The sequence below is a fragment of the Notolabrus celidotus genome, chromosome 20, assembly GCF_009762535.1.
Source record: "Notolabrus celidotus isolate fNotCel1 chromosome 20, fNotCel1.pri, whole genome shotgun sequence".
Classification (NCBI taxonomy): domain Eukaryota; kingdom Metazoa; phylum Chordata; class Actinopteri; order Labriformes; family Labridae; genus Notolabrus; species Notolabrus celidotus.
In genome coordinates this window covers 28518235-28532201 of record NC_048291.1, presented here as the reverse complement: position 1 = coordinate 28532201, position 13967 = coordinate 28518235, and the positions used below count along the sequence as shown (strand labels likewise).

The following is a 13967-nucleotide window of genomic DNA, read 5'->3' as shown; positions in this document are numbered from 1 at the left end:
ACATCACTTTTAGGGGACACTACACAGACTGAATGCATTGATTGATCTATCTCATACGCTCACCCTATCTTGCTTCAATCAATCAATACCTTAAAGCTGGGGTTTGTAGTCAGATTTAGATACACTTTTTGTTATACTGGTTAAAATGATCTTTGTGTACCGATGGCAATCAATACATAATGTGTTCTTAAAAAAGAGCGAAGAAAAGCTGCTATCTACAGCCGGAGTAAACCTAGGAAAAACCACCAATCCCTGCCATCAGGATCCAAATATGAAACCAATCAAATCCCGTCTGCTGTTCTGCCCGCCTCCTGCGCGTACATTTCATGTTTGTTTGTGTTTTTAACTTTCACTATGATAATGTTTTGGTGTTTTCTAACTGCCGAGTGAGACATGAGTTGACGTAGTGCAAAACACAAACGATGTGCTGAGGACCGGTTTTGAATCAGTCACGATCATATGGTCGTGAATCAGCGGCGCTCATACATGTGAGCAGGGGCGTCGTTTTGGAGGAGCTCCGAGGGGAAGGGGGGGAGGGGTTAGACTGATTCCTCCTGAGAAAATGCTACATTCAAATTCATGCTGGTTTTCCGTGACTACCAACCCTAGCTTTAAGTCCCCTATTTCTCAACTGTTCATTAGTCTGAATTGTAGGGGTAAGGGTTTCCCCCCAGATGTCCCCATCTCACCTTTATTGACACAGATGCAAGAACAAACACACTTTGTTTTACAGCACATTACTCTTGTAACGATAAGTCGTCCGTACACATGATGGTAATGCCTTTAAGTGTGCATGTGTGTCGGTGTGCATCTCTGTGTGTGTGAGTTGTAATGAGTTAGCCTTGGGGGTCTCTCCCTGACAGAGCGATGCCTCCATGCAATCAGTCTCCAGGGAAACAGGCAGTAGACAGAGGAGAGATGTCACCTTACCAGGATAACACACACACTCACACACATGACTGCACATTGACACACCATTACTGCCCTACACACTCCATTAAATCCAGACAAAGGAAGATGTGAATCCACACTCACACACAAACACACAGATAGCAGGTGCATCCACGTGAACCAATATGACAGAGACATAAAGATACACGCCATAGGTGTGTATACTCAGAGGAGAGGACTTAGTGACGTGAATGTTGTGTTACTGCTAGATGATGCAAGTCCAAACACACCCATGTGTACCAACACACTCACACATACAGAGACAGCTAGCCCAGCCTTGTTACACTGAAAGAAATGAGCATATTTGTACCTGTTAGTGGCAAGACCTGTGGGACCTGCTGTCCCTTTAGAAGCCTGTGATCTAGAAGATGAAGAGAGTGTGGAGCAGAGTGTAGGAAAAGAGGGGGAGGAAGTGGAAGATGGGGAGAGTGGTGCAGAAGTGCTGAGATGGCTGATAGAATATGGTGGCAGTTGGTGAGTTTAATTCCCTGATGATCCTTTCGTAGAGTCTGAGCAGCAGCACGCATTCACTGTAAGTGTCCTAGCAGAGAAAGGGCTGCAAAGGTCACCCAGTAAATGTCTGCGAGAAATGTCACAGATAGGGGAGTGAGGGTGGGGAGGGGGAGAGGGAGATGTTGTAGGCCTACCGGGATGGCAATGAACCCGTCGGGGATACGGAGATGTATTTAAGAACCGAAGGAGGGATGTAGACATGTCCCCTAAACAGGCAGAGAGGAAGTAAGGAAAGAAGGGAGGAAGAGCATGGAGGCAAGAAGCAAGCAGAGATGTGCTGGTACAACTGTCTTTCGCTTTCAGTAACAACACTAATGTCTGATCTGGGATCAGACAATATCACGTACTAAAACGAATCCAGTGTCATAAACACATTCTATCATTATTATGGAAGGGATTTATTTGCTTTGATTAATGATAGTCCTGACTGAGGTTAAACCCTTTATGAAAGAAGAAAAAACATGCAGAGGATGAACGCTGTACAACTTTTCTTTCACAACCAATAAAATAACTCAAATTAAGCTATCTCTTATGTGGGCTGAAGGCTTCAGCTTACTTGCTTTAATCTGTACTTCAAACTATTTTGATCACTGACATTTTACGAGCTCTGCTTATGTTGTACTCTTGACCTTTTCCGCACTATTGTTGTTTGCAAGTGTCACATAATAAACTCCTTGAAATCAGTTATTTTTCAATACAGCTCTTTCACACAAAACTGTACCTCTGATCTCTTTCCTGATTTTCTCCCTGTACTTGTGTTAGGGGTATTTTTTTCCCACCCTGCTTTCAGCCAAATGTTTCACTCATCTAATATCTTTGCCATGGAAATTGGGAAATAAGGAGGCTTGGGCAGCATGCATTCATATCACAATTTCTGAAACATACCCCATGGTTGCAGCTTAAGACACTAAAAATAACTGTTTAGAAATAGTACATTTCAATACTGATGGTCTGTTTCCTGTTTGTGGCTCTTAAGGAGGCATTGTATTAATTTCAGTCTATTTCAAACCAGATACAAACTCATCAAAGGAACTTTAACTATCTGAAATCCTTTTTTTTTCTTTGCTGTTTTTTATTTGCTGACTTCTCATAACCAAATACCTGGCTTTGCCTTTTTTTTCCCGCTTTAAAATATTAAGTCAAGTTGCATTCATCATACCCCCAGGGCAGAACAAGACAACTTGCTGTGAACACTACTTTTTGAAGTATAAATGAAGAACAATGTCGAGATTGTGGACTGTATAAATACTGTAGACCAGGGGTTCCCAAACTTTTCAGCAAGCGACCCTCAAAATAAAGGTGCCAAAGACTTGTGACCCCCAGTGTCCCTCACAGTGATTTAATGTGGCTTCATTTAGCTGGTCTGCTACTGATGCTTTTGACAACTGTTCACTAACCCTAAACTGAGGAGTCATCTAGCAAAAAGAAGGCAGAAAACTCATTACATTTTCTATTTTCAAGTTTTTATTTCAAGTTTAGCTACTATATTTGTCGATTTTTTTTTTTTTAAGTTATATTTTTTGGCCTTTTTTGTCTTTATTTTATAGGACAGCTGAAGAGAGAGAAATGTGGGGAGTAGAGAGTGGGTGAAGACATGCAGGACATAGTCAACCAGCCGGGAATCGAACTGGCGACAAGGACCGTAGCCTCTGTACGTGGGGCGCTTAGACCGCTAGGCCACCAGCTCCCCGATATTTTTTACTATAATTGGATTTTTATAAAAATAAAAAAAACATTCTGGAAGACATCTCACGACCCCCGTTTGTGTCTCATGACCCCCAAGGGGGTCCCGACCAACACTTTGAGAACCCCTGCTGTAGATGGACCACATGACAGCTCACAAGTGAGGCCAAAAGCTATAGCTAGTTCTCATCATGTTAATTTATGTCCAGACATTGATTTTTCTAATAAGTTTAGTTCTGATAAATTATTTCAAATTAGGTATGATTCCATGATTGACAGCTCTGATGACAGATGTTGCTGCTGCAGGGATGTATGTGCTGAATTAACAGAGAAGAGAGGAACAGTGAGGGAAAAAATTTGCGTCCACCTCAAACCAACTCAAGGATCAGTGATTCTGCAGATGTGCGGACTTGCGGGATCTTCAGATTTATTAGTAATTCAAAAGGGTGTCTTGGGTAACATTAAGGGAGGGGGAGGGGATCAATAATGAAGCTCAACCAGCTGATCCCTACTGTGCAGACTCAGGTTAGATGTCACCAGCACGATACGTCAGCGCTTAATGCTGTGGTATTTTAGTGTTACTTTTGTACAAAGGAAGGAGGTGGAGATGCATTGTTCACCTTTATATACAGTCAGTGTGCTGGATCAGTACATTGACGGGCTTGCTCGCCAAGGCATGTAACCTAAAACTAAATTCTTGATACCAGACGCCCTGTTTTAGACAGTACCAGAGGCGTTTTCATTATTGGTGCTGCTATCTGAGGAACTGTAGAAGCAGCTTCTTATCTGTGGAAAAATCAATGCTTGTGGCAAATAAGGACAAAAGTGTGTGCATACTCACACATGATCCTAACCCCTTCACCCTTACATACACATCTGTGTTGTGGAGGTGTCAAGTTTGTGTATTGACAGTGTGACAGGTGAAGTTGACAGCAGCTGTGTGCCTCCTCAGAATAGCCGTGTTCCATAGCAGGACTGAAACGTGGCACGGGGCCCCTGAGGAGCCACAGGGCCTTCATGAAATGATCTATTGATCTGACAGTGACAGGCCACATGCTAAGGTCCCAGGTGTCTGAAGGTCTCAGTTATTCTCAGATAGAGACACATGTCAGACTAGGACCCCCTTTCTTTTTTACCCAATCCCAATAAAATCAATAATAGAAGCTCATAAAAGTGTTTTTAAGAGGATTGTCCTCGCACAGCTGTAAGCGGAACTGTGTCAAGGTCCTGGGTCAGTGGCAAACTGGTGCACCCATCAGCCAGAGAAAATATAGAGTCAAATACAGACTCTCTAAAGATGTACAATGGAGACTCAAATAATGACAGCAGTATGAAAGACTCAGCTTTGAATTTGGATTATATTGGACGGAAATCTCACAATTCTGCCAAAGAGTAATGAAACTATTTAAAATTCATGAATTATTTCATCATCCAATATTCTCTCTCTGCATATCTAGCTCAGCTCAACAACTAAGATTTGACATTTACAGTATAGGAATTCCCCAACTCCGCCTGGAGTGCTGGTGGATGAAATACAGATCCAATAATTAAGTACAAATAACCAATAGAACATAACAATGAAAATACTCCTTTACAAGTGAAGCCTTGCTTCAGAAATACGACTCAAGTTAACGTAAGTTTTATCAGAGGACAAATTCTTCTGCAGAAAAATGGCCAATTTAAGTGAAACAACATCATACAGTCACTTGAGCAAGTTTTAATCCTATCCTCATCATCCTTTCATCATGGACTTTTCCACCTTTACACAATTCAAACCTATCATCGAGGAAGATGTTTCCACAGTTTGATTGACAAACAGAGTCCAAAAAGTAGAAATCTGATGGATGGCAAATTTTACCTGAAGGCAGCATCTGATCTCAGTGAGGGGTTCAACATCAAAACGCTCAAAACTCTACTATTTAATTTGTATCTCGTTTTAAATTCATTGTCATATCCGTCCCCCAACTTCTAAATAATAGACTTTTTGTTTTGGTCCATCACACACAACATAATTAGACTGATTTTATCTCAACTGACTTAAAATGGTGAAGTTTAAGAAGAGTAACCGTATATTTGGTCCGTCGGGGGGTGGCAGTAGCTCAATCCTAGGGGCTTGGCTTGGCAACCGGAGGGGCGCCGGTTCAAGTCCCAGCATGGATGAAGTTTGGCTGGAGAGGTGCTGGTTCACTTGCCTGGGTACTGCCGAGGTGCCCTTGAGCAAGGCACTGAACTCCCAACTGCTCGGGCTGCACTGGTTGACGGCAGCATCCTCACTCTGACAGCTCTCCCCAAGCGCATGTCCACTGCATGTTTGTGCATAAAATTGTATGTATATACACCAAACTGTGCATGTAGCATGACCCAAAAAATATAACATGAGTGGAAAAATTTAATTTCCCCCTGGGCATTAATAAGTAAGTTTCTTCTTTCTCTTTAACAAATGTTCCGTAATTTAATTTGAAGCTATCACTTAAAGCTCCTGTGAGGAAATTTAAACTGGTTATGAAACAGACTGAAATTCACAGTGATGCCTCTTTATGACATACAAAAACAAATGAGACCATCATCAACAACACTGACTTTTTTTTATATTATAATTTTGTATGCCTGTAACAGCTGCAGGAGTGTAGGTGTCAGACAGGATGAGTGACAGCACACTGGAGAAAAAGCCTTTTTCAACGATTTTGACAGTAATTATTCGCAGTAAGTGATATTTTTTACTTTTAAAAGACAGCAGGGGAGATTTTTGGTAAGAAAAAAATACTTATAATTGTACAGGGAAAAGATTAGCAAAAAGACAAGAGGTATCACTTTGTCCAAAGAAGGTGACACAATCAACACAAACAGAACATTCCTCACAGGAGCTTGCAATTAGTAAGATACAAAATTAAATATGTTTTTAATGTAGTTCAGCTGAAGTGTAAAGTAACATGAAGTATTTCAATTTTACCCTTGGTTAGCAATTAAGTAAATGTACTCTTCTATATCCCTACACTGCTGAATTAATGAACATAAGAACAGTTGTATCGCCAGCGAACGTAGCTCGGTGATCTCAAAGAAGCTTAGTTCATGGACTTACTCTTGGACCTGACTGACTTAGACAAGATAAAAAACTGAGGACGGAGGCTATATCACAATGAATTGAAAATGTCAGCTGTAGCCACAGAATGTGCTGACAGGGTTTGAATCTGATTCTGCACATGAATATACATATGCTTAGTCACTGAACCCACAGTCACGAACACCATGTCCTCCTCTGTTAACCTCTCTCCCTCTATTCTTCTTCACACACACATACATAAGCACACATGCATGCACCATCCAACCCACCCTGTTTAGTTCCATTCTTATTCTTCATCTCTATTTTTGGGAGAGAGAGAAAGAGAGAGCAGCTGCTTAGGTAGAAGCACATACACACAGGCGGTATACACTGGCATTGTGATCCAATACAAACAGCTCTGATATGAATTTGACATTATGAAGCTGATCATTTTCTGTTTCCTAGAAGGTAATAATTCTACTTTATCATTATAATTGAGGTCAAAGTGGGCGGTAGTGTTCTGCTGGAGAGCTGCATTTTTAAAGGTGCTTGTAATATTGTGCCCCTCTTGTGTATGTAAATAGAGTGGACATTATATTGGGAATGCCTCTCCATATCAGGTAGTTCAATAGCACTGCAACTTACAAACTCAATAATAAAACTGTAGTTAAATTAATATCCCACAGTATCATCACTATAGACTTTATTTCCAATGGCAGACTTTAAGACGGAGCTGTTTTATTGGACCATATGAGTGTAGATAATAAAGTGGACAGTGAGTGTATATATACGTACAGAAAAATAAAAATGATCTGCACATATCAGATTTCCGCTACAAGCTCTCACACTACTAATCAAGAACCTCTGTCAATACAAAGCAGCATCCCGGAGAGGCAGCATCCATTTTCAGTGTGTAAAGCACATGTGTGCCGGGGTGGACAGTGCATCTATGGGTGAGAGATTATCAATAATCAATAGGAGAAATCATTCAAGGCTTCCCTCTTAGACTGCTTTAAAGCACTGCATGAACCTCTGCTCTCCTCTCTCTGCCATCCTCACATCCATCTCTCAATCCCTTCTCTCTTTCATCCTCATGATCTCCATCATCCTTCTTTTTTTTCCCACAACAAACCATCAGGCTTCTTTCCACCTCAATTATCTAAGTGAGGGCTTGAACTGTCTGATGGAACTCCAGTATCTGTTGGAGGCAAACCAAAACTGCAACCGTAAAACAGAAAAAATATGTAGCTTGGCACTCTGTATGTGAAAATAAATGTTGATTAGGCTCTGCTGACGCAGCTGTGGGTCCAAATTATTTTTCAAAAGGTACAACCCTGAAAGGAGACTACAAAGTGCAATAATATAACAAACTGATCTACCTATAAATCCAACTTCCTGTTCTTAGATAGGTATCTTAATGGATATAGACTGAGAGAAAATCAGTACCAGAGCATTTGCAAGCACTGACTATCTGTCTTCAAATTCAGGGCTGTCCATCAATTCTAATAGCTGGACAGTGCTGCCTGATTGAGATGAAGGATGCATTAATTGTGGCTTAAGAACCTAAATCAGACTTTTTTTTATCATCGCCTTTCCTTTTTTTCTCTCCTTCTAAAGCCTTTCATATCTCGCCCAGCCGCTTCTTCTCTCTTTCGATCACACTCCCCCAGTTTGACGCCCACTTGAAGAGCACAGGAGCAGAGGGAGTGAGAGTAAGCGAGGGGATGCATTAAAGAAAGAAAGAAAGAAAGAAAGAAAGAAAAAGAAAGAAGAAAGAAAATGGGTTAAAGAGACAGGCGTGGAAAAAGGAAAAGGAAAGGAGACAGAAAAGAGTCGGCTGCCTTCTACACAGAGGAGAATAGGTCAACAGAAAAGAGGAAAAAGACAAGGTGGGATTTAGAGAGAGACATTTCAAAGATGAATTCCCATTTATAAAAAGGCATAGCCTCCAAAACGGTGATTTTCATAAAGTAATGAGTTGGCAAAGGCACAGGCAGTAAAACAGAACAGGTAGTCCTTTTCCAGCCTTGAAAGAGACACAAAGGTTGAATTGGAGACCACAGAACATAAACAGATACAGAGAAGGAGGTAGAGAAGGATGGAGACACGCCCAGCTGGACTATTCTAATGACCTACCAGTAAATCTGTGCTCTGATGCTGTCCTTTCCCCTCTTCCAACTTGGCCATGTATGAAAAACTGCATCAGAGCAAGGGATGTTTTGACCATATTAGCTAAACAGAAATACAGTCCTCTGTGAAAGGACTGAAAGCAGGAGGGAAAGTACTATATCTCTGCATCGTGAAGGTGAGCACAACTGTTCCAAGGCTCCCTGGGACTTTTTGGCACACACACACGCACATATACACAACACAACCGAAATAAACAGGCAAAAGCAGCCAGGGGCCCATTCAGCTTATTACACTCCCCATTACACTGACAAATGAGATCCTGGCCTCGTACTGATAATCTGCCCCCCCCTACCCCCCCAAATGTCCTCTGTGTTGTATTACATCATTCAGAAGCAGCAACTGTCAAGCCTGCTCGTTACAGTACACAACCCTCATGTAACATGGACATCATGATGGTCAGAGTGGGATGTACCAGTCATTCATTCAGTGATTAATTGGCGATAGCCGACTCTGGTTACCTAGCCACCATCTCGTCCAAAACAGACAACATTGAGATGGTGAGATGGGGAAGACGTGTTGCATTCAGTGTTCCTTGTTTGGAAATTGGCAAGTGGCAATTACATCATTTCATTCATGATAAACATCCTGTAACATCTGTCACTTTTATTCCTAAGACCATGACTTAAATGAGCCAAAATTATGTTTAGTACCAAATTTAACAACAGAGTGTTCTAGCAAAGCATCAATGTACACCACCATGATGGAAGCCTGGTCTGACATAAGCAGACTTGGTTAAACACCTTTAATGGGCTGTGGTGATATTAAAGGGCCAATACACTAAATTTGTAATGCTATCTCATAAATTTGGGTACGTTTTGAAAGATTGATTAAAAACAGAATGGTAAAATCTTAAGACCAATGGCAGAGATATGGTGACTTGTATTTCCTGGTGGGAACCATAGACTGTATAAATATGGACGTAGGACCCATGACGTCACCCATCTGTTTCTGAAGCGCTGTTTTGAGGCCAATCGTCGACGGCAGCCATATTGCTGCTGTCAAGCTGTTGTGACGTAAAGATGGGCTTTGAGCCTCCTAGCCAACAGCTACAGTGTTCCCGCCTGTCAGTCAAGTCAGCTGTGCCTCTCATTGGAAGACTCATAATCTCAATATCTTCGAAATTGCCACGTTAGAAAAAAATTCACCCCCCGTACAGTGTGTGCCGATCGAGAAATGAGCTATAAAGACTACTCATCTTTTGTACCAGGCTGTAAACATGTTTCTTTCTGCTGTAAAGATCGTCTTTTTTGAATTGGTGTGTATGTGGTTTCCGGTACTTCCAGAGCCAGCCTCAAGCGGATCCTCGATGAACTGCAGTTTTTAGCACTTCCACATTGGACTCATATTTTTAGACCGGAGGTTGCCGCTTAAAGTGGGAACTCAACTCCATGAACACAGAATCCTACACCTCCCATAATGCAACATAACTGTGTCTAGACCCTTCCTGCCCTGGCCCTCCTTTGTAATGATCATGTCTCAACTCCACACCCTTAGTTTGAGACAATGGCTTTTCCCTCCAAATTTGTAGTCCCAATACCTGGGCAAGATAACCCAGATGACATCACTATGACATCATCAGGGTTATTTTCTTACACTTGACCAAGCTCCTCTTACTCTGTTAAAGACATTGTGCATATGTAGTAATGCTAACCAGGGGCTCTGGATGGGGGGAGAAAAGTCATGATTCTAAAGGCCCATGACTTACTTTGGAGGCGGGTTGGGGGGAGTGATATATTTTCATGTGGCGCCCCTGTATTGTACCAAAACAAATGAATATTTTTGTGCACAGCTAGTTTTCCCCTGAAAGTATAAGTGGTCTATCCTCACCTTTGTGTACACGCCCCACGACAGCTCCGTCTCAATCACCATGACCACGATGCCAAACATCCCAAGATGAGGGCGTAATCACTCAGCCTCTTCCTCTTCTCAAACAGCGCCCTGCGGTGCCCCAGTTTATAGCCAATGTTTTGGTTCTTCCGTTTAGAGGCTTTGGAGGTGCTGCCTCTGGCCCCAGTACCAACAGCTCCAACCCCTCCCTGCCTGCTGCCCCTCCCTCCCTGCGCCCGCCTGCTCTCCACCAGCGCATGGTTCTGATGGTAGATAGACATCTGATTTGACGTGGAGTCTGTGATGTCATACCCCCCTCTGGGGTACGGCGAGTCTTCTTTGGATGAAATCACAATTTCTGGCGGGGTCTGGATAAGGGGTTGATTGGTAGAGGACTGAACTGACAAGGAGGTAGGAGGGGCTTCTCGCTGTCGGTCATGCCCACCAGCGGCTGTTGCCCCTGCAACAGCAGAAACGCCAGCCTCTTTGGTTTCGCTGCTGCTGTCTGATTCAATGAGGTTTCTGCGAGAGGCGCTGAGGCGGCTCAGGGGCTTCATGACCCCGCCTGTGTACTTACAGGAGCTCATGGCGATCTCTGTGAAGGGGTACTGTCCCTTCGATGGACCAAAGGGCTGGCCTGTCTGTGTTTGCACCCCCTGTCTCGCTCCCTGTCCCTGTCCCTGTCCCTTGTCCCTTGTCCCTATCCCTGTCCCTGTCACGCTCTCTGTCCCTTTCCCGCTCCATGGATGGAGAGTGGGAGGAGTAAAAGAGGGCGTTGTAGACTGGCGAGTTGTCCCCACTAAGGCTGTGCTGTGAGCCCAGGCAGGAGGAGAGGGGTGCTGGTGGGGTGCAGGGCGTTGGGGATGGGTGGGGGCAGAGGCTGGGCTCCAGAGGATGACAGGGGCATCTTGGGGAGCGATGTTGGAGGTAAACTGGGCGTGGCGGGAGATGGCAAAGGGGTGCTGCCATTTAGACGGTCGAGGCTTGATCCTCCCATGTGGTTGGAGTGGTTTGATCCTGGCTGGTTGGCAGTGGTGGAGGGATGGGTTATGCTGCCCAGGGGTAGGAGGAAGCGCTGGTCCTCATCCTCGCTCCCTCCTAGCAGAGCCAGGCTCAGAGAGGGGGGAGGCTCCATGGTCACGGCTGTGGCCAGGCACCTTTCTACAGACAAACCCAGACAGAAGAGAAGCACTATAAAGACTGACAAAGGAGAAAAATGACAGAGAATACAGACTATTTATCACTGAGCGCAGTAATGAAGAGAGAGAAATTGGCTGGAGGAGGAGTGGGGGAGCTTTGTGATGGATAACGGTTAGTTAAAAGACATAAGGGAATAGTCTGAACTCCAAAAGCTGAAGACGTGTGACAAAGAGGTGCAGCAGAGTGAAGAAAAGTAGCCATAATTGGGGAATATGTTATTCCTTGAGTCGTATTTGAGTCAGCTGCCCAGTCAGCCCCTCTCAGCGCTCTGTGTCTCTGTTACCCAATGTCCTCCCCTTCTCTCACATCCCACAATGCTTCCAGCTATTTGTTCCATAAAATGTCATCTATGTTACACTGTTGTTAGCCAGAAGGATGGTGCACATCCTCTGGCTTTACACCCTGAAAATGAGATCAGGCTCAGAGACTGAGGGATAATCATGTCACATGAGTCAATTTTGATAGAGCTGGAGAAGTACTCTGTGTATGCATACCTTAGTTTAGCATTACTTGGCTGTATTTTCATGCATTTGATTGATCCAAAACAATAACCTACTTTCAGTATGACATAACCAGACACCTTCACGCCCCCCTCCTCCCTGTCTGTTTCTCTACCTACCTCCTACCTCTTCTCCTTCCAGTCCCTGTCCCCCAGGTTAGTTGTCTTGAATCACTGGCTGGATGAAAATAGACCACCACACTTTTTCTTTTTCATGTTGTCACGGCCATCCCATCATCTTTTCGTTTCGCCTCCTTTCATTCAGGTCCCCCTCCACAGGTCCTCGCTTGTCTCTCTCGAGATTGCGCGTCGCTTCCCCCACAGATGTTTGCCTCCGCTCACTTGATAAGCTCAGTTTGTTTCTTTCTCAATCGGCACTGGTCTCTCGATGGTGCCCATTTCGGATCCAGTCAGGGGCAGCCGACCCGAGATGAAGAGGTGTAATCCATGTTGACTGGATTAAAATCGGTCAACCTGTGGCTGCACGTCGAAAAATTCCAGGCAACATAAACACCGGCAGAACAGACAAAAAACATAAACAAAAAAACACAAAGCTGGACGTCCAGTAACACTCCACAAATGAGCAGTGAAGTCTGTCATATAGTATGAGACTCTACCGACTTCCACTCAATCTACAGCTCACTCTCTCCCCGGATCTGTCTCTCACTCTCTCCTCCAACTTCTCTCCCCCTTTCTCCGCCTCCAGTTCTGCCGTTCATTCCCATTGGACGGAATCACAGAGGCGAAATCAGCGCTGAAAACAGGTGGCAGGATTTGTAGGATGGAGCTGCCAAACAAATGTCTAATTTTTGTACCCCGGGTGTTCGTTTTTGTTTTTCACTGTAGCTCTAGCAAACAGCGTGTGAAACTGACTTCTCGATAATAAACACTACGGCCTGTTTGGTTGGTTATTTGCACCTGTTACGCTTTTGAAAGGGCGCAGGAACTGGCAACCCGGCTCAAAATAATAAGCCAAAATCATAAAGAGGGCAGGTTTTCACATTTGACAAGAACATGTAAATACATTTGTTGAACAATTTCTGGTTTAAAATAACTATGATTTACCGATATCTCTCAACACATGGCGTGGAGGAGGGTGTGAGCAGCAGGAGCAGCGCGGATCTGTGCGCCTTTAACTAGAACCCAAACACTTCAGAATCAGAATCAGAATCAGAATCAGCTTTATTGGCCAGGTATGCTTGCACACAAGGAATTTGTCTTTGGTAAACTGTGCTCTCTTTGTACAAGGCATAAGAATAAGACATATAAATAATAAAAATAAAAATATAACAATAACATCAGCTATAAATACAAAATAACAACAAATAGTCATGACTAATATGTACAGGCTAAAATAATATGATAATAGTGCAGTGGTGAGTAGCAGTAATTTGATAAAGTGCAGCGGTGAGTTGCAGAGGTGGTTTTTACATAAAAAAAATAGTAGTTAAATAATAAAATAAATAGAAATATGGAATTCTGCTTGGATAATTGTTGCATTGTATATTTACATGCATATTTACAGAGAGTATTGATCCAACTTGTATACACTGTTATGGTTTAGTGTTCATCAGAGTGACAGCCTGGGGAAAGAAAATGTTGTTATGGCGGGTTGTTTTGGCGCACAGTGATCTGTAGCGCCTGCCGAGGGGAGGAGTTTGAAGAATTTGTCCAGGGTGTGAGGGGTCAGCGGTGATGCTATCTGCCCGTTTCCTGGCCCGGGACCGGTACAAGTCCTGGATCGGGGGCAAGTTGACACCGATGATTTTTTTCTGCAGTCCTTATAGTCCATTGCAGTCTGTGTTTGTCTAGTTTGGTTGCAGATCCAAACCAGACAGTGATGGAGGTAAGAACAGACTGGATGATGGAGGTGTAAAACATGATCAGCAGCTCCTGGGGTAGGTTGAACTTCCTGAGCTGACGCAGGAAGTAAATCCTCTGCTGGGCCTTTTTTCTGATATAAGAATTAATAATCCAGAAAACCCCGGACAAAGGGTTAATTATTCGGAATAAACTGGAATAAGTTTTCTGTTTTTTTCCTATCCTATCAACTGGCTTTTGCGT

General features: G+C 43.4%; 1 protein-coding gene across 1 annotated transcript; it reads right to left on the bottom strand.

The window, feature by feature from the left end:
• Positions 1–7808: 7808 nt before the first annotated feature.
• Positions 7809–12343, bottom strand: LOC117831728 (small conductance calcium-activated potassium channel protein 3-like). The gene is given in 7 exon segments (XM_034710533.1): positions 7809–7868; positions 10205–10269; positions 10272–10811; positions 10814–10890; positions 10926–11036; positions 11038–11365; positions 12031–12343. Coding segments are annotated over 6 exon segments (1155 nt in total). The 5' UTR covers positions 11340–11365; positions 12031–12343.
• Positions 12344–13967: the final 1624 nt, after the last annotated feature.